General features: G+C 34.4%; 1 protein-coding gene across 1 annotated transcript in view; it reads right to left on the minus strand.

Annotated features, from left to right (window-relative positions):
* Positions 1-22,093, minus strand: part of SYNE1 (spectrin repeat containing nuclear envelope protein 1) — a 295,282-nt gene that overhangs the window by 216,354 nt on the left and 56,835 nt on the right. The window contains 9 exon segments of the mRNA XM_084285341.1: positions 1,179-1,275; positions 5,132-5,300; positions 5,852-5,964; positions 9,154-9,318; positions 10,444-10,581; positions 11,375-11,482; positions 19,283-19,392; positions 19,560-19,756; positions 21,346-21,524. Coding sequence (XP_084141467.1) covers positions 1,179-1,275; positions 5,132-5,300; positions 5,852-5,964; positions 9,154-9,318; positions 10,444-10,581; positions 11,375-11,482; positions 19,283-19,392; positions 19,560-19,756; positions 21,346-21,524 — 1,276 coding nt within the window.

The following is a 22,093-nucleotide window of genomic DNA, read 5'->3' on the forward strand; positions in this document are numbered from 1 at the left end:
CATATTCAGTGTGATGTTTATTTCTAATCTGTAGTAAAAGAAATCAAGAGAGAAAATTAATTTAAAAATAAAGTAGTAGAGATGTGTAATGTAAAAACAAATTATGTCTGTATACAAAACTACTGAATGAAATGGAACTTCCTTCTACTGACTTTAAAACAAAATGCTGCTATTTTTTTTGCCTTTTACTTTTTACTTTTTAATATTTTCTACACTGCAAGAAAGATATGTGTCCTTATTCCAGAAGGGAAAAAAAAAATAAAAAGAGATATGAAAAAGAATCCATATAAATCCTGAGACTTCACAGAATACACAGAATTTGCTACTCGATTTTTAATACTATTGAGTAAATCTATTAATTTTTATTCTTTGCAAGAATATCCTGTCAGTAAAATTTGAGTATCACCATCAATTTTAAATTTCACAACAAAGGTGTCCATTTTCTCTGCAAATATGCTAACCATTTTAATAACTGCAACAATCTTCCACAGATGTTACTGTGTTATTATCTCAGCAGAGACTAAAGTGATATCATGTCTACCTAGGTCGAATATTGCCCTCATACATTCTCACTGAACCAAGCAGAGCTGTTCAGAAATTACAGGAGGTACTGGTTCAATCAGCTACGCAGTTTTCTCATGTACACCCATACTTGTGCTATCATTTGGGCTCCCCTTATACCTTTTCACAGTTGATGAAAAATCTTAAATCAGGGGATACTTTTGCTACTGTGACAACTTCAAGATCAGCTCTCTGGCTGTGTTTTTCTAGTAAATGAAATCTTTCCAGTGAGTGTTCCCAGGCACCAGAATGTGATTTTCCCTACTGATAATTGGTTCTCTGGCACACTACTGGGCTCAGATCACCAATATTCAAAGAATCTATAAATTAGGATGGACCATGGACTTCTCCCAGGAGGAAGTCTGAACAAGACAATGCTGATCTGGACATTCAGAAAGTTGGAAAGCAGGAGGGCAGGCTACTGTCTACCAGCTGGCCTCATGCTAGAGAAAATGGAAAATTGCTACAAGAGGCTGTCACCTCTCTGGTGGACTGCAGCTGCTATACAGCTCTATGCTCTGAAGAAACAAATAGAAGGCTATACTTTTATAAGTTATTTATGTTTAAATAGATTAAAATGGCATCCCCACAACAACAACAGAAACATAGGCATTTACCTGAGCCATTTGCTTTGGCATACACTTCAGCTGCTCTTTTCAAGATCTGGTATGTAACTTCATATTGCTCGAAGAATTTACTATTTTCAATAACAGACTGAAAGGAAAAAAAAATGCAGAGAAAATAAAGATAGATATTAAAAATACATTCCTTGAAATCACACCAGGACAGCAATGACATCTCTTAACTTCATTCTTCTATTCATTTATAAAATAGTATATAAATTTCATCTTTTAAAATTAATGGTACAGCAGAGTATCTCCTCAAACTTCAGTTTATTAACTTTGCATATGGAAAAAAGTTTTTAATATGTTCTTTGTTAATCTGCTAGTTGATCACTTGCTGAAAGTCCTAGCATATGTTACATTGAATACTTCACTCAGAGGATGGTGAGGCACCAGAACAGGTTACCCAGAGAGGCTGAGGACGCCTCATCCCTGGAGGTGTTCAAGACCAGGTTAGATGAGGCCCTGAGCTATCTGATCTTCTGATCATTATCATCTATCTGATCTTCTGCCTATAGCACGGGGGTTGGAACTAGATGGTCTTTGAAGACCATCCAACCCAAGCCTTTCTATATATTCTATGAATATACAGAAAGTGAACAAATAAACATTATGTTTATTTGTTGTGGAACCATTTTAATTAATAATTTTAATTAATAAAAACTTCCTCCCTATAAGAAGGTTACTACAAAAATCAAATCTAGTTAAGCATTAAAAATGGTTACTGTATTAGTCCTTTACAGAAAGACAGATTTCAGTTCGAGAGTTGAAATACATTTGACTGATCCTTCAGTTTTCTTTTACCTTCTTTGCAAATGGTACAAATATAGTTAAGGAAATATATATATGTTTCCATAGTGGAAAAAAAAAAAAAAGTGCAAATCACTTTTCCAAAGTGAAAAATGGTCCTTTTTCTTTGTGAGTGGTGTTTCCAATATGTAATGTGTTACAATGCAATTAATAATTTATATGGAAATATTTTGGTCACAAAGTGATGCCTCTTTATTTCTGCCAAATGGCTTTTTCTTTTTTTAATGTCTTTCAGAAATGTCTCTTTATTTAAATGCTCTGTATAATTATATACCTATATTGTGCAAATGTATCTTTTGATACAAAGATATATTGTATCTTGCATTACTTTTTATAAAGATTTTACATTGCCTTACCTAATGTACTTATCTCGAGTTTTTGAATGGTTCTATAACCTATACTACCTGCTGTGTCTCTAGTTACAGATCTAGACATTAAGGCAAACACATCTCTAATACCTGTATACAAGTTTTGGAATGTCAGAATAGACAAACTTCTATGTGTACTACTATAATTTTGGTAATACCAGGTCTCAAATGGGGCCTAAGTTTCAATGATCAATGAAAAAATTTCCAAGGTCAATGTACTTTGAAGAGAAGAATCAGACCCTGTATTCATCAGCCCACATAATATAAATATGATAAACTGTTTTAAAAACGAACCCACCAGACAAAATATATCTAAAAATCTTCTATTTAAAAACCTTTTACAGTTGCTATGTCAAATCACCACAGTTATCTAGCAGGTAGTTTTAAAATGTGCTTATAACCAAGGAAACTAGAAGTCAAGAACAGATGTATTTTTTTCTCTACTTTTATATATATATGTATATAAATATATATATACACGTATAAATCTGTCAAATATAAGGAATTGCATGCTTTACCACAAATTATTTGACAAATTCCTGAATTTTCACTTTTGTTAAATCCATATGCACAGACATTTTACCCTGAACTAAAAGCTATTCTTCATATGAGAAAGTAAAGCGAGATACAAAATTATTTATGTAATACTAATCACAAGAACAATTACAAATATATTTAAAAAATAAATTGGCATTTTGCCAAGTAATAATTTCTCCCATCTGACAAGATCCCTTAAAGAAAATATGTAGCTTTTCCCAAATTCATACAGCATCTGGTGCTACAAAAATTCTAATAAAACTATGCCAAAAAATAGTGCAATGGGTTAAAGTCCACAGATAGCAGTATCCAGTATTTCCACTGCAGCTGACACTTTGGTACAATATATTCTTCAAGTTGATGGCATAGAGTCTATTCGGAACTTTACTTCTTTTATATGACACAGGTGAAAAGAAGATGGGTTAAATGTACAATTTATTTTTAACTTACAGAACATAAATATTTTCCAGGTATATGTTATATCTAAATCCTAAATATGCATGCTCCTAGAACGCCAACATTGCTCAGTCTGCTTTGACAGACAACATACTTACTTCTTGATTGTCTACTAACATAGTCACTGAAGGCACTGACTATGGCCTTACTAATTAAGATTCCTAAGATCAAAGAGTAATACTCGGCTTTTGCTCCTAGAAACTTGCTCTCAGTTAAGCCAAAGCAAATAATCTTTTCCCATCATAGGACACATAGAAGCAAACAGAACTGAAGGCTACCAGGAGTGAAGCTGAAGGAGTGAAGTTCTTGTCCCAGTTTCCTCATTTTGATGTGACAGTTTCATAAATGATGCAAGGAAGCATTTTCTTTTCCCTATTGACTAACTAAGAGCTAGTTGTCTGAAAGCAAAGGAATAATTGAGCTAATCACAAAATAACATACAAATTCACCACTTAATAATTATTTTAAAGCTAAAAATAAGAAAGTGTTATAAACTAATAATCCAAAAGTTAAGCTATCCACTCCCTCATTATTTCCCTTGACACCCTTTAGCAGTCTTTGAGACCACCTTACAAAGCATACATATGGACAATTAACATTGTCCATATTAATGGACATTAATATGCTCTTGCACGTCATTCTAGCAAACCGTGTTATTGTAAATGGTCATCTGAATATTTTACTGCTTTTCTAAAACAAGGGTTAGCCCCTGATTTTTTTGTGTCTCTAACTGCTAAAACTTAAACTTAGGGAAAAGTATGAATAGCCTTCAGTTCTCACATTGTAAGAGGAAATTTAAATTTGAAGTTTGTTTCCAATACAATAAAAACTGGCAGGCTATGTGGGCACCAGTAACTTTCTCTACAGTATCGTGGTTCTGAAAGTTTCTATAACTGCATGAATTATTTCCAAATTGAATTTTCCTGTGCAAATTTCCTCATATGTATTAGATATAAGGGGAAAAATATTTATTTCAGACCTGCTTTCGAAAGAATCCCTCATACTCTAATGTAGAAGTGCGAGTGGTGGCACCATCTTACCAGTCATTTGGTAATGCAAATTAATTTGTAACAAAGGGATCACATCAATGAGCCCTTGCAAGTCAATAGCCTCTGTTTCTTAACATGATATATGAATGATGCAGAGCTGGAGCAATTTCTTTCCAGAATAGAAATAAAGTAATGGGTTTAATATACTAATGTAGAGCAGAAGTGGAAAAACTGTTCCTTGAAAGAATAAAATGACTCCACAACCAGTATAATACATTCAACAAATACAGAGACAAATTATTATTTCTTCCTCATTTGGAGGACACTAAGAATAATTGTAATGTGAAGGACTTCACTCCAAGAACCTCCTCAATGCTGCACTAAATTCATATGTAGGCACAATGAAGTGCATCTATGCTGTTGTAAAATTAGATGAAATTAAGTTCTCTTAAATTTCTATTTAAAGTAAAAATATAGGATTTGGAAGTTCCTGATATGCTTGGTAAGCTGGAAGGTCAGACAGCAGTTGGGACATTATTTCTGGTTTTGAGATGATGTAAAATGCCTGATTTTTAGTATTTTGATTAAGGCTCCTCCAGGGGATGAGAGATACACATCTGAAAAGATATTCAGATAAATGCAGTCAAAGTTGATGACTGGTAAGTCTCGTTTTTTTTTGTTTGTTTGTTTGTTTGTTTTTTAATAATAGTTATTATTATTAAATTCAAGCAATCTTTGGTGAAAATATTTCAAATATAATAACAAAAAGAAGACAACCCCAACTTACAATATAATTTTGAAGTAGTAGTTCCACTGATTCTCGCCTTCCATATTTGATAATCCATGATTTTAACTTTGATTCTGCAAGGACTAAAAGTGACAGTAGACGGTACTTCAGTTCCAGAAACTCCATTTTCAACAGATGGAGCTCAGATGAGGAGACAACAAAATTAAACCTGGAAAATGAATCATACTGTAGTAAAACATATCAATAATATTCTTCTTCTTTCAGGACAGACTGAAAGCTTCACTTACAGTTCAGATATTTTTCACCTAATTCAGAATCTACTAACATTTAATAATATATGATGATCATTCTGATAGTTGCTTTTGAATAGCAAATGAATTATAATCATATTCATTCATAGAAATCATCAGTTTACATTTATTACTAAGTTTTGCAAAGTAATTTATTCTTTTTTCTTACATTCATCCTGATTGCTGTTACATAATATTTCTTCCAGGGGAAAGTAATAACGGGATCAATTTAAATATATATATATTCCCTTTCAAAACACTTAGATTCTGTTAATTCTCATCAGTCATTAATGCACCAAGCTTTTCAGCATTTTTTTTTTTAATATACTAAGAGGGTTTTCCCTTCCAATTTTTTCATGCTTGCCACTAAGACACATAATTAGACAGCAGTTTTTACATGAACAGGTTAAAAAGCAAACAGGTCTCCTTTATTTCACAGACGGTTTTCATTTCAGATTGAAAGCCTTACCTGTCTGCCATATCTTCTAATTGGTCAGGTGGAACAGGTACTCCATTAACAGACCTGGCCCTGTGGATCTCATGGAATGTCTTTTTGTGACCTTCTATATTTTTCAGTAGATCCTGTTTTTAAGGAGAGAGAGCAAGATTGAGAGTGAGAGAAGAAAGGGTGGAGGGGAAGAGGGAGAAAGAAGGCTCACAGTAGGCTATCTAATAAGCACAATTTGAAGCCTGCACCGATGACTCAATGTAGTTAACTATTTGATCATGCTCTCACATTTGCATGCAAGGTTATGCCTACCATAAAAGCATTTACATCAGCTTGAACATTTACATAGGAAACACCCTTATTAAATGCTCTGTTAAAGCTATGTCTAACAATTCAGGAAGATTTTAAAACAGAGAATATACTGCAATGATTTAACAAAACAAGAACTCTCAACTGCATTAAATAATGCCTGAAACGCAGCACGAAAATACACTAATACCGATACTCTATGATCCTGCTAAATTTACTGTTTACATCTTTATAGCAGATACTAACCTTTATTAAGCATGATTCAAATATTCAGCAACTAGTCTACTCCTCTATATACCGGCTGAAGATCCAGAGCTCCTTATGTAAGTACATATTCAGTATTTAGTCAACTTCTCACTCTCTCAGCATCAAAGGATTTCAGGATTGTTCTCTCTATATTACACAAATGAATGCAGAATGTGGTACCCAACCAGTATTCCTGTGATAAGGATTGTACCAGCAAAAACCTTACAGCAGAGCACATTTCAACTGTAACTAAGCAACACTGCTTCAAACGGTTTCCTGGAGATTACATATTAAAATGAATGACTGGCAGTAGTCTTTGAAGAGATACCAGAACAATAACACGTAAAGTCCCCAGTGGCTGAGAGGACACAAAGCAGTGGATATTTTTCTGCAAACAGGCAGCTCTTGGCACAAACTGCTCAGAAGCCTATTAGCAAAAGGTAATCGTAAAAAGTTGCCCCCTTCTCTCTCGTGGGAACAAAGTACAGGCTTGTGTATTGATCCTATCTATTTGCTCAGATCACCAAATGGTCCCATAATTCCCATCACTCCATCTATGTTTTCACTGTTTTCCACTTCAGTCAAAACTTCATTGTGAAACAAAGTGAGTCAGACTTTCTCAGATGCAGGTGATGTACTGATTTTACCATGTGGAAAACTCCATTGAGGCTATCCTGTAGCTAACATACTTTCATGTAGAGGACTGACTTGGAACATGCATCTCATCTACCTGCATTGGAGACCTTGCCAGACAAAGAGAGATGCCCCTAACATGCACGCATAAGTGAAAATAAAACCCATCTGTTTCATCCAAATTCAACTGGAAGTCCAAGAAAACTTTTACACATCAAGAGAAATCCTGCTTTGCAAAATGACCCACAACATAGAATCATTAAATTTGGAAAAGATCTTCAAGATCATCTGGTACAACCATCAGTCTACTACCAATATCACCCATTAAACCATGTCCCTAAGGTTCAACCTTTGCTTGAACACTCCCATGGGCCAGTGATGCCACCACTTCCCTTGGCAACCCATTCCTATGCCTGACTACTCTTTCTGAGAAGAAATAAACTTAAACACTTGCATAATTCCTTGAAGGTTTGTCTAAGTAAGCTGATACTTTTTGTATTAGCTTCCAAATGGTTATAAGCCACAGAGTTCACTAAAATAAGCAATGTCAGATGAGCGAGAGATATAGAGAAGGTAACGTTATCTGAACAAAGGCATAACAAACAAAACCCTAAAACTTCCTAAAGAACAGTGACTGAAAAAAAAAGTAAAAAAAAAAAATAAAATGTATTTCTGGTTCAGTAGCACACCAGGATTCAACAATATAAATTTGAGTGATAAAAAAACACCAGGAGCTGATGTAATTATACATGCTTATGTTGAAGTTTTTCCCATCTCACTCTCATGGGAAAAGTCCCCTGAAACAGACTAATCTAAATTGTTTGTTTGTTTGTTTATTTCTTTTTTGTTTGTTTGTTTTGTTTGTTTTTGAGTAGAAATCCCCCACCACAGTATTTCTGATGCAAAGAAAATAGTTTAGTACACTTTTTTTTTTTTTCTATTTCTTATGAATGTATCAAAATAAGGTTTATAATATTCACATGCAAACAAACAATAACAAAAAAAACCACACATTTTCTTTTTTTTTTTTTTTTTTGGATGAAAATCAATTTTTATGAATCCTGAAGTATTTTATGTCAAAAATAAAGCTAATGAAATGTAACCTTATGAAAGACTAGACTTTGAAAGATAACAATTACCTTTCTCGTAATTTTTAATATTGTTTTGGATTTATTAGCTAAAACTAAAATTAGTACAGGTGACACTGTTTTAATAAAGAATAATTGGGAGATCCAAAAACTGTCAAAACTGTTCCAAGATATCCATGAAATTTGTCAGCTTTTCATTATGTGGCTTTACTTTTATTAAAAAGTGGATTTTTTTACAGAAAAAAACCTCCTCAGCCATAAAAATGAAAACAATATCCAAACACAATAAACTTAGAAAATAATATTGAGAAAATATATGAAACAATACAGCCTTACTGCCACAAGTGCAGCCTTTCTCTACACCATTTTTTTCCTTTCTCCTTTATATTTGCTGCTTCAATTTTTTGTTGTCTCCAATATTTTGTTTCTATACTTTTCTCATCTGTATTACATAAAAGCACTAAAAAACCTCACAGTTTTGATTTTAAATGACAACAAGGACTCAGCAAAAATAATAACAATGATATTCAAATTTATCTGGTAAATTTCTTCTTTACCATAGCAGAGGGGACTTCTCATGTTATTTGTCATTACTACACAATGAAAATTCATTTCATTATTTTTTCCCCAAGTCTCAGCTATATATTCATGAACCATCAGCACATTTAGTAGCTGCATTTAGTTTGCTGTATTTCTTCTGTTTCACCTACTGAGTTCACATTGGTTGAACAATGCATCCAACTTAGGAGTTCTGTATGGAGTTTTCCCCAACAGCACTCCTAGAGTAGGAAACAGTTAAAATACTAATATCCAGTATTTTTCAGAAAGAAGAAGCAGGAACATTCAAAACCAATCTTTAATATTACTTGTAAAATATATAGATATCACAGCTAAAAGTCATCACCGAAAGATATCTAATTTTTAGCTACCATCAAAGTGACACCTCCCGTACCAACTAGTTTTCAAATTGCAATTAATAATCATGGATCATTTACAGCCTTGGAAATAATGAAATATAATGCACAGAATGAATGCATGTATATTTACCTTAAGTTGTTCAAGCTTCCGGTGAATTATATTTGCTGTTTCTTCATGAGCTTGCTGAATACCTACTTCTTCCCTCAAAACAACCTCTGCTCTATAGAGCCAAGCACCTATGGTACCCAAAGGTTCAGGAAGAGATTTATCAAGCTGTATGTGCCAATCAAATAGCTGGGAAATAAAAGTAAGAGGACTGAATTTCCTTCCTTGCTTAATTTTACAAACAAGTATGACATTAGTTCTGAAATTACATTATTCTCATAGGCAACAAAATCTCTATAAAGATTTCTGGATTTCCCTTCTAGAATCATAGCTGCATTACAGAACCAACTATATGTAAACTGTAACAGCTGACATTCTGAAGATTTGGAATTTCATCAAGCACAGCAAAGCAGGTGAGACAATCTTCCTCTCAGTGCTATTTATTTCATACTTTTCCATAAAAAACTTTTCACTGCAATTTTGATTTCATTTTCATTCTAATGTGCAAATGATTTTCAAAGAACTGCCGAGAATACAACAGTAAATTCATTTACTGTTTACAGTACCATGTCTTATTGGCAACCTCAGATATGGGAGTAAAAATAATGAAAATTGTAAAAAAAAAAAAAAAAAAAAAAATCAAAATATTTTAAAACAGATTCTCCATTAAGTATGACATACACACACTCACAATAATAATAAAAGAATACATGAAGATACACTGAGTATCAATTAATGATTTGATAACTTATTTCTTATTTGGGACAAACATTATAATTCACTTTGGATTTTTCATTCTTTTAGTACAGAATTATTATCATGAAAACTAATATTAATTGTTTCTATTGCAACCAGGTAAAAAATGGCATTAAATCTTCATTTATTGATTCAGAATTTGTTGCACAAAAATGTTTTCTGGTTAAATTATAAATATTTTATTCAAATTTTTAGTTATTACTAGAATAACTCTAGCAGTTTCAATTGAAAAATTGCATTTGGAAGCTTCATTGTGCATTTTTTTCCCTTCACAATATTTTCAGCTTGGCTTATCAATATACCTTCAAATAAAGGGAAACCTCAATGTATTGTCCTTTTCTTAAAGTTCATACTCTGTCTTTGAACAAATATTAAGGATGATAGAGCTACAAAACATTCTCAAAAAAAATACTGTACAATTCAACATCACTGGAAACTTGTTTCATATTTCTGTTCCTAATGCCTAATAAAATCAGCAGCAAATAGGTACCTTGAAGGATTTAAAAATTAAACCTTCACTTAATAAAATATATATAGTATAATAAGTTTTCAACTTACCCTGGAAGAAACTCTGTCCCATGCTTGCTTCACTATAGCTTGATCAAGCAGTAATTTACCATCTTTCCGTAAGGACTGGGTTGCAAGTTCAATCGGTTTCCTTTTTAACTCATACTGCACTCTGAAATGCTTAAATGACTGCACAAAGAGAAAATCAAGTTAATTTAGAGTAGATTTAAAAAAATTCTGCAACATTTATGGAGTTTAGGCCACCTATATGACAATTTTGCATTGATGGAAGTCCTAATACTTCCCAAAAAAGGAGAAACAGTTAACTTGTATATTTATAACCTTCATTGAATTGCTTTTTATTAAAGTTTTTAATAGATCCTAGAACGCTCCCGGAAAATATAGGTAGGACTTTTGCATTTCCCTTCAGTATCAGATGCCTGAACTCTGTCCAAAGGGAAATAATCATTTTTCAGATAAACTAGCAAATGGATTAAATGCGAGGTAGGACAGATGCTGTTTTTAGAAAATAGTCAAGCTTCAGTAGAAAATTTAGGCCAAAATTTATGTTGTAGATTTAGACATTAACTTTTAAAAGAGGGCTTAAAAATGAAGCTCTAAGCCCTGTCTCCTGTCCACTTCTCACCTCACCCAGCTTTCAGTTATATTTCTCATTTGAGCTATATCATGGAAGATCTGGAAGGACTGTACAGACACACGCTCACTTCTAACTAGGACAGTCGTTCATGCTGCTAGAAAAAGCTCTGTGTTAGGCATACCATCTGTGCACTATTCTACATAGCAAAGCGGGAGTTGACATTATAATACTCCACCAATAACAGGCAACACAATTTGCATCCTTATTTCTTTAAACTACAGTATGTTGAATTGCAAATATGCAGACTGCATAAAATATTGCAATGCATATTACAAAAATGATGACAATAATATCTTCTTACTCAAATATTTCCCAATTGCTTACCTGGTATTTTTCCTGTAAGCTTGTTTCTGCCACCTGTGCTCGGGCTAAATCTCTTTCAAATTGTTCTGCCCACACTTTTAGGTCTCTCAGCATCAACCTGTCTTCCTTCTATGAGTTTATACAACCACATACACAAAAAAAAGTATTACAGCCTATTAGTAGAGGTGTCAGATATAGCCCAGGATAGAACATCTATCTAGCCATTCAAGGTCATTAACTGTAGTGAAAAATCAATAGAAACCTTGGGGCCAAATTCTCTCAACACTTATCTTCATATAGTCTAATTGAAAAGCACATTGTGAGTATGAAAGATGAACTCAGCATCTAGACATGAGTCTTATAGCGTCATAACTATTTGTGTCATTACTGTGTCAGAAATATTACTTGTAGTTCTTGCCTGCTGTTAATTTAACAGAAAGTACTTCAAATATACCTCAGCAGCTAATTTTAGTTTTCCACATATATGCAGAGTGAATTTCCAGGAAAAGCTAACTGGGCTGAGACAGGAGAGAATTTATCATCATCATTTTGCCACCTTTTTATTATCTGGTCTACTATTGCTGGGAGGGGAGGGAAGGAGAGAGAAAGGTTATGGTGCTGGACAGGAAAGTGTAGTAAAAGTATGATCCCAAGGTCATACGTTTATTTTCTTAGTGACTTCAGGGCAATCCTTGACATCAAGCTCTAACTACAGAAGCTGGCAAAATATTTTAGTAGAGAATGTTTTAACAAGGAAAATGGAAATAAATAAAATTTGATTGTATTCAGTTTCTTTTGTTTCCATGACATTTTTGGCATTTTATTTTATAGTTTTGCTTTAACACTTCAAATATATTGTTGGCCCTGGAGCTTTGCAAGGCTGCAAAATTCTCTGCAGAATTCAGTGACCTGGCAGTGAAAATTAAAATGCTGGCAGGAAATCTGTCAGCATGTCATATGAGAAGGTTGGCAGACAAACAAAAGGCTTTTTGTGCACCGTGTAAGTACACTAATCTTTAAGTAGAATACAAGTGTCCATCTCATATTTTCAACCAATAAACCATGTGTTCTGGCTGTTAATCTGAAGCTACTCTTTAAAATGAAAGAAGTGATGTTACCATAAAATTGGTGACTATCAGAAACACATCTGTCGCAGTGAAAAAATGCAACACTACATTATATCAGCTAAGCACCTAAAATAAGTGATTGAATTTTAAACATTATATGAGAGAATAAACACTGGGCTATGTGTTCAAAAAGAAGAGCAACTTACAGTATTTAAGTAATTAAGTTAATTATTTTAATAAAATCCTAACCTGAGAAAGGAGCCAATTATGATTCCTTTCTTTGAAAGCTGTCTCAAATATGTAAAATGTAACTTCCTTTAATCATTTTAACAGCTTAGAGGTATTGCTTCATTTCAATTGAGGAAAGGACAGAATCGTCTTTGATGTATTGCTACTAATTCAAGTACTGATCCTCTATTCAAAACAGTGCTAGTTGGTTGGACAGAATTTACATAACAGATTGTGCAAAGATCACAGGCATTATGTCTGTTAATTCCCTATGTCAATTCTTATCTGGATGTTGCAGCAAGGTTAACATTGTGTTAGGACAGCTGCACTGGAATAAAGCTCTATTTCCTATCTTCTGACACTTGCCTAAAGCTGGTACCTGAGAAACAGTCTAGGGCATATATGACACTTCCCTGCTTCAGCTCTTTATAATGCTGGCATTTTCTTTACTGCATACAGTGTCCCAAAATGCCAGAACACCTAATGCTTCCAACTTCTCAAATCATTTATACATAGAGAAGGAGAATAAAAGTATTACTCTTCTAGTATGATAGTACTACTCTTCTGGTCTGTTAGCTTGCTTTCTGTGTGGAAAAATATCAAGATTCTTTGAGATGAACAACAAATCCAAGACTACTCCTATCTGAGAAAATTCTTTACTCATTCAGCCACCAAAAGAACTATTAATATTTAGCAGTCAGATGCATAAAGACAATACTAAATTCTGCATCCTAATAGGTCAAAACTCCCATAACAATCCTGGTCATTAAAACTTTAAGTAAGGTATTATTAAAATCAAGAAGAGAAAGTGTTTCACGACACAGTGTATACTACTTTTAGTTCACACTATAACTTCAGTTTTATAAAACACAGGACTTTATTCCTCTATGGATTACATTCTTATGGCTGAGAATCACTTCCTTTAAGATAAGTCTTTGCAAGAGCATCTGTGTGGTGATAACTGTTCATATAGCAAGCAATGTGAGCAAAGCAGGCATTTAACAAGATTCCTGTTAAGGCAGCTTAAAAATTCAATATTAGCTAAAAATGAGCCTGACGGACTCTTTTTGAAATATAATATCACCAGAACAAGAACACCTCTGTGATACCTGAAGAATACAGGAATAGCCACACCTCTCGAATTACAGTAGGATTTCTTTGACATTAAGTGAAAAAGGTAAAGTTAATAGGTGACATTAGGTCTTCTGAGATTCATGTATTTATTTAGTTTTAGTATTTAGTCAGATTATGTTTGTTTACTTTGCTTACTTGCAGAAGATGTAGGTGTTTCAGTAACTGCCTAACTTAATGGTGTTGACACTGTGCAACTCAAGAAAAGCATAATAGGCATTTTATTTATTTATTTATAAATTTTCACAGGTTTTCACTTGAGCAGATCACTTCTTGTCACCTGCAGTGATTCTGTGTTCCTTGGTTGATACAAAAATATTTTAAAGCATTCACTTAGACACAAAGGCACCTGCCACCATCATCCCCATCTGATATCATTCTTAAAACAAGACTTTAATTAGTGGCTAATGTTTCTTACCCTGAATAAAAAACATCAAAAGGGTGTTGTTACAGATACATAACTATTTTCTAAAACCTGCACATCTTAAGCAGAATACAGAACATAACATAAACCATCAAAGAAAACCATCAAAGAATTGTAACCATTTGTTCCTTCCTCAGTAAGAGGATTTTTGATCTCTGATCACATTTACTTTAACTCTTCTAAGTCACTACGACTTATTTTCTGCATGCTACTTCCAAACAGATTTTTAGAGTATTACACTATACTGATACTATTCTATGCACTTTCACTTATTTGCATAGATAAAAAAACAGAACTGGAGCACTCAACCACCAAAGAATATTAAAGAAAAATATTAGAGAAAAGTGTTTATGAATTCCAATATGACAAGAATAAGGGAAAAATTAAATTTACATAGAAACTTTTCAGCCCAAACTCAGTCTCTCTCTGTCTTTCTCTCTCTCTCTTTCTATATATATATATATTTTTTTTATTTTATTTTTTTTTTCTTCTTTTAAACTGAACTGCCAGTGTTAATTTGAAAATTACAAAATACAGAATACTTTGGTGTTTGGAGAGCTAAAAATATATATCCGTGTTTCATGAGAAATTTAATTATGGGCTAGGAAATGAGTACTTTCTTGAGTTCTCTACTATGTAATTATAAACCAGCTGAACTGTTCAAATTCTTAGGCAGAACCAGGACAGAATTTTCAGATATGACCATTTAAATCTAAAAAAAAAATTTTTAAAAAAATTAAAAATAAAAAATTATCTGTTTTTCAGAAATGTGGAGCTATTTTATTTCCAATTTACTGGAAAAAAAATCAGGCCCCTCTAAAAATGTTTATCTATGAATTCAATTACTTAGTCAATTCCTTTTGAAAACTCTTGTTTATATGTATGTGTTACCATCATCACTGAAACACATCCATTGATAACAGTAGCACAGATGCACTGTGAATGCTGAGCCAAGCAATATCTTCAGGGGTGAACTATTAATGTACATCTTAAAAAGCAGACAGAAAATTACTGGAAGAACTCAGAAAGATATTTTTGCAGTTGCTGCTCGGAAAATTCCTTTTATATTCGGGAACTACAATGGCATTAAGGTGTTGGAGGTGACTATTATTTTCTGAATTACTTATTTCTCATTAGAACACTTTTTAATTTGAAGGAATGTGTTTTCTCTATACTTAAAATCATACCAAGATGAAGCAATTGATAGAGCTTTTACAACTTTACCTCTTTACTAGCTTCATTAGAACTGCATTGGGACTGTGTAAGGGTAAGAATTTTCAACAAGGTCCCATCAAAGCTGCTCAAACATTTGCTTGAATGGATTGAGAAGATGGTAGTAATTCTCCTATGAGTATTAAACTTAATTTCAACATATGCTACTAGTTAGATATAAATATGATCATATTTGCTTGAAAATAACCCATTACTTATATATTAAAAACAAAACCAAACAAAAACAACAAAAGAAAAAAGAAAAACAAACAAACAAAACCACAAAGAAACTACCTTATAAAGGTAATTAATTGGATCAAGTCAAACTATAAACACAATTGACTGACTGCAGTGACTGCAATTTGCTTCACTTCTGCAGCTTCATTTCTGAACGCTCATTTCAAATGTAAAAACTTCATCTGTTAGATTTTTGAATTTCTCTCAGTTATTACTAGAAAATTTTAGGGATCTAAATTTCCAAGATGGTTATCTTCTAAAATATCATAATCTATGGGGAAACAAAGAGCAGAGTGTCTCATGCATGAATGCTTTCCTTTACACAAAAAGACCACAAGCATGTAAGACACAATCATATATAAAACCATATATACATCTCTTTTATAAATCTGAAGACATAGAAATATCAATCCTGTATATACTCAGAACATAATCAGTGGACAACCATTGTTGGGGAAAAAAATAAATAAAAAATTTCAATTTAAATGGATTATGTCATCACACAAATAACTCATATCTGATACACTGTGCACTGAGAAAAAAAATAGTACTCTCTCCTTTACATATTTTTAATCAATTAATTTATCTGAGGTACATATCAGAATGACCATATGTGCAGAATGGGTTAAAAACAAACAAACAAAAATATCACATTTAGGTGGGTTGTGTGGCCAAGAAAAACAGTTACCCATATATTAAATAAGTGTTATATTAAAGAATTTGGACTAAGAAACAGAAAGGCCCGCTGTATTAAGAAAGAAAGAAAGAAAAAAAAAAAAACTCCACAAGATATTTGATTATGAAACATTGGATTGGGATTTTTTCAAATATTGCCTCTAAATATTGTATAAATATGGAATGTAATATTTATGTCTGTATGCTGTTAACCTTGTGTTGCTGGACTTTCAGCACTAGAATCTCTCTCTAGTATAATGTAATATAAATTAATTTCTCATTTTGTGAAGGATTATCTGGAATCTTCTTTCATCTAGGTATTTTGCAGTTCACAGGATTGACTGCATTAATTCCTGGCTTCTTTTTTCACTACCTTGTAATCAGAAGTATGTAAACTATGGTCTCAACATTTGTTGGAATTTTTGTATGATAGTTTGCCAAAAGTCACCGAATATCTTAAAAGGCAAGTTCTCACTATAAGAAATTTGATTATCCGTTGACAGATAATTTCCTCTCTGAAAAGTCATAACCAAAAAAAGTCATAACCAAAGCAGCTCTGAGAAAAAAAATAAACTTCTTCCCTATGACAGAAATGTAAAAGGTTTATAGTAATGGAAGACTAAAATTTCCCAAAAGTTTAGACACCTGAGAGCTTATATTTATCCAGTGCTGTTTTTCAATGCATCTTACTGTTTCAGGGCCAATAACTACTTGGGATTCTGGACTTTATGCACATTGCTTACTGGACGGGCTTCATACAGATCTCCTTCCCATGAAGTTATCACATGTCATGTGGTCATCATTTTGTTCTGAGAAGTGAGGAAATTAAAAGTTATGGTGGACAGGACTGGATAGTGAGGTATGGAGTGGGCATAGGTAATTGACAGGGATGAGAACTTTGCCAGAGATGGTCTAGCAGAATTTGTGTCAGGAAAAAAGTAGCATCCCATTGCTATTTTTGACTGGTGTCCTGCATCCTCCTGCACCACCTCTGTGTAAACCTCAGGAGAAGGTGGTGAGGTTTTTGTTCATAACTCAGCCACAGCACAGGTGGCAGACTTGGCTGAGTCTGTCAGTGGCAGGAGCTGCATTTCCATGGTATGGAAACAGCAGGACTACCTCAGTCTGCCACAGGTCACAGAGGGAGACTTCGGTGCTCACTCAGTCTCCCTCAGCAGATCCACTACTCAGTGGAATGTTGTGTCTTAAGCACATTTGCATCCTCAGCACAATGTTGCAGCAAGGAAAATGAGAAATGCCAGTGCTCTGTCACTGGAATCAGACAGCAAAGATACAGCTGACTTAGCCACACCTAATAAAGCTGCATATAGCCATAAGGAAGAAGACTGACTCCTTTCAAAGATCTTTTGTTGCTGTCTGTAAGGTATCCAAAGAAACACAGACAAAAAGTGCTGTCTCTTTCTCTCTTGCTGTGGCTGAGCAGATCGTCTCAGCAGTGTCCTCCATTTGCCATGAAGGAAGTAAATGATCAGGATTAGGAAGTGAGTCATAATCACTTGGCATCACTGAGTACAGATATTCTAGTGCAAAACTAATGCACTATAGCACTCACAGCACAAACAAGACAAAAAAAAAAAAAGACAAAGTGATTCCTTAAAGCGAATAGTCTAGTCTAACTTCATAGTGCAATATAAAGAAGTCTGTGTAAAAATTACAACTGCCTCCCAAGTCTGAAAGTCCAAAGACTAAGCAATTTCTTGATCCTATCCAGAAATCCAGTGTGATAGAAAAAGAATCACGGAATCACAGAACTGTAGGGGTTGGAAGGGACCTTGAAAGATCATCGGGTCCAACCTCCCTGCCAAAGCAGGTTCCTCTGTGCAGGCTGCTCAGGTAGGCATCCAGACAGGCCTTGAGTAGCTCCAGAGAAGGAGACTCCACAACCTCCCTGGGCAGCCTGTTCCAATGCTCCGTCGCCCTCACCATGAAGAAGTTCTTTCGCATGTCAGTGCGGAACTTCCTGTGCTCTAACTTGCAGCCATTGCCCCTTGTCCTATCCCCACAAACCACTGAGAAGGGGTTGGCTACATCCCTCTGTCCCCCCACGCCTCAGATATTTGTATACACTGAGGAGATCCCCTCTCAGTCTTGTCTTCTCCAGGCTGAACAGACCCAGGTCTCTCAGCCTTTCTTCATAGGGAAGATGCTCCAAGCCTTGTATCATCTTTGTGGCCCTCCACTGGACTCTTTCCAGGAGATCCCTGTCTTTCTTGTACTGGGGAGCCCAGAACTGGACACAGTACTCCGGGTGAGGCCTGACCAGGGCAGAGTAGAGGGTGAGGATCACCTCCCTTGACCTGCTGGCCACGCTCCTTTTAATGCACACCAGGATCCCATTAGCCCTCTTGGCCACAAGGGCACAGTGCTGGCTCTTGGTCAACCTGTCGTCCACCAGGACCCCCAGGTCCTTCTCCTCAGAGCTCCTCTCCAGAGGAGAGGACAGGTCGTCCCCCAGCCTGTACTGATACTTCGGGTTGTTCCTTCCCAGGTACAGGACTCCACACTTGCTCTTATTAAATCTCATTTGGTTTCTTCCTGCCCAGAAGAAACCAAAAAGAAGTGATGCAGTGTCTCATGTAACGAACTGTTGCAATCTTATTGGTGTTATGCTTGAAAAGCTCTCAGAGGATTTTGGGACCCATTCATTTGTTAACATTTATCAAAACTGTTTCTGTTCTTTTTTGGCTCCTACTGTTGAAAGGAAAATCTCCACAGAACTGCCACACTCTTTTCTTCATCTACTAGTAAATATTTACAACACAGGTTCTTTTATTCTCGGTTAATCTTTCTTACTTTTCTTACTCCTCTTGCTTTCATTTGAACTGCTAATCAAAAGGAAATATAATAAACTTTTAGAACTAAAAAATGTATTTATAACACACACACACACACACAAAAGAAACTGATTTGCATAGGTATGAAAGAGAAGCTTACATCATTCTCCTGCACATCAGTCACCGTATGATGAAGATCAGGGTAGTACTTCAAAAACTGGGCTACGTACGTCATGATAGACTTTTCATCTGGCTTGTCAACATTAACATCTAGATGTGAGTACAGAACATAGTAAATTAAATTATATCTGAATGGCACAACATGATACTTAAATATCTAAACACCATTCTACTTCTTCTAAACGCCATCTAATCAGCATATTTGATTTAACTCATACTAATAGTCCAAACTTTTTTTTAAGCAATGAATTAAGTACCTTCTGGATCAAGGAGCCTTGGAATTCCTAGTTCTGTTTCTGCAAGCATGAAGGCTTCTTCCAGATTTTCCCTATTTGATCTTCCCTTTACTTTGTCCATGTCCACTAAATCTGGACGGATAGCATGAATAATGGAATGAAATGCAACACCACTCCTCCAACTTTGTCCAAAGTCTTTGATTTCAATTCCAACTTGCCTAAGAAATATGAAGAAAAAAATAGTGGATCTCAACATCAAGACTAGAGGATATGTGGAAGGAGACAGGATGCTCCAACCAGTGGCTACTCATAATTAGACTTAAACTACCTGCTGTTCCTACAGTGCTAGTCAGGTTGACTACAGCTCCATCTGTACACTGCATAAATTCATTTCTGCATATGAAGATCCTAGAGGATATTGCTATATACATACTGCATTTTTCACCAGCAAGCTCAGTAGCGGCCATAATCCAATAGTATTTTGAACAATTAAAGTGCACTGAGGTTCTTGTATATGATGAGGAGGTGCAAAGTGACTTTTTTGTTTGTTTGGTTTTTAACTTAGTTTGAGCACACAAACTTCCTTTGAAGACACACCTGGACAGGAAGGTAGTCTTGTCATTGGGAAGGTCACAGAACAGTAACTCTGGATGAAGGCTTCATTCACAGATTATCGTAATCATTGAAAAACTCCTACAATGTTTGATGAGCACTTGGAAAGCTCTTGTAATGTAAATAAGGGCTTGGCAAAGTGCATTATCCTTCTTTTAGATTTCTTACAACACATTTCACCTACTCTTCCTCACTGATTTATGAAACTCTCTCTTTGTTTATGTATTACTTGTTTACATGTCTGGAAGTTGCAGCTGACAATTTTCAGTAGCCTGTCTCTTCCTAACAACAATTCAATAGGAATAGTTCAGTACAATCTGATTTGGCATTTTTAGTTACTGTATTCTACCTATTTATCAAAGAACTGGGGAAAGTCTTTGTCTTTATATTTCTTTGCTCTGAGAATTGTTCCTTAATTCACTGTTTCCATCTACGTTATTGCATGATTGATATCTTCAAACAGTAGTGATTACTTAAGTAAAATAATAATAATAAAAACCAAACAAACATTTTATTCTTTTATGCTTTTTATCTTTATTTTCTTAGAGTGAAAGCAACTAAATTAATATTGGTTCTTTGATTTAATGTATGCTTTTTTTCATGCCTTTTAACAAGCACAGAAAACTTGGGATAATTGTACCAAATAGTAAAACTAACTGAAATAAATTTAGGCTTTCTTGGCATAAACTTTGTTTAAGAAGAATGAAAATTCCAGACAATTTTTGCAGTAATATATCCTTTGCCTTAAAACTGTGGAAGGATGTTCTGATTTTTCACCACTTCTTTTAACAGCAAGTGCCTGAATTTAGTGCAGAATTCACAGGCTCTGTCACTAAGGAATGCTGTCAGTGTGGGGCTTGCATTGTAACATCAAGTGTTTTGGCAGTAAGACGAATATATCATCATTCAGATATTTAATTCCCCTTTCAGTTCCTCACTCTGTTGAGATAATCCCATTCATTAATCAGAGACTATAAAATGTGATTGCTTGTAAAATTAATGCAAATTATTATTAATTACTTGCTTTTTGTAATGGTGGAACATTTAGCAGCCTCAATTATCTAAAATAATATGATCACAGACTGGTGCTATATAAAAAGATAGCAAAAGGACAGTCCCTGACAGAGAGAGTTTAAATTCTGAAGAAAAAGTTTACACTTAAGATACTAAATTAATTATTTTGTAGGTTACTTACTTTGCTGCCGTGTACTGTATCCATTTCAGTAAAGCCTTCCTGGCACTTCCTTGGACCTTGGTTACCACCTTCCGTTTGCTTGGGGGACTTGCAGTTTCTGAACTGACAACACTTTCCACAGAAGAAGCACTGCTAGACAATGATTGCAGCTGTGGGAGGTTGCTGGTCAGCTCTTCAATCTGTGTGAAAAAAATGTTAATGGACTGTTTGTAGATAATCAGTTTAATTCTTATCAGTCTCTTAAATAATATTGTAATAGGACTAACAAAACAAAGCTGAGCAGAAGCTGTGATTAACATGCTGTAGATTGTTTAACTATACTTTAAAGTAGCTTCAAAAATTCTAATGTACATGACCAGATGATGGTCTTAATTTCTGAAGTATAGAAAATCTAACAATCATTGACTTTCCCGACAAAGAGCTACAGCAATATTTAACTGTGTCAAGTTATCTAATATGACAAATTATCATTCAAGTAGGAGACAATAGTTTATATTTAGCTTGAATTGAAATTTTAAAACAATCTACTAATTTCAGAGTCCACTCGTTCAATTAAAGAAAGGAAATGACCTTGATGATCATCTGGATAGTTCTTCATTTACCTTTGTACTGTTTTGGTGTAAATATAATTGAATCTCTGCTTAGAAATACCTTGTGACGAAATACATTCAGTACATTCAGTAGAATGTACTGAAACGAAGTACATTGGTATTGCTTGGTGAGGATGTATGACAGTTATTTGTATCAT

The sequence above is a fragment of the Netta rufina genome (genome assembly GCF_964035555.1).
Source record: "Netta rufina genome assembly, chromosome: 3".
Lineage (NCBI taxonomy): Eukaryota > Metazoa > Chordata > Aves > Anseriformes > Anatidae > Netta > Netta rufina.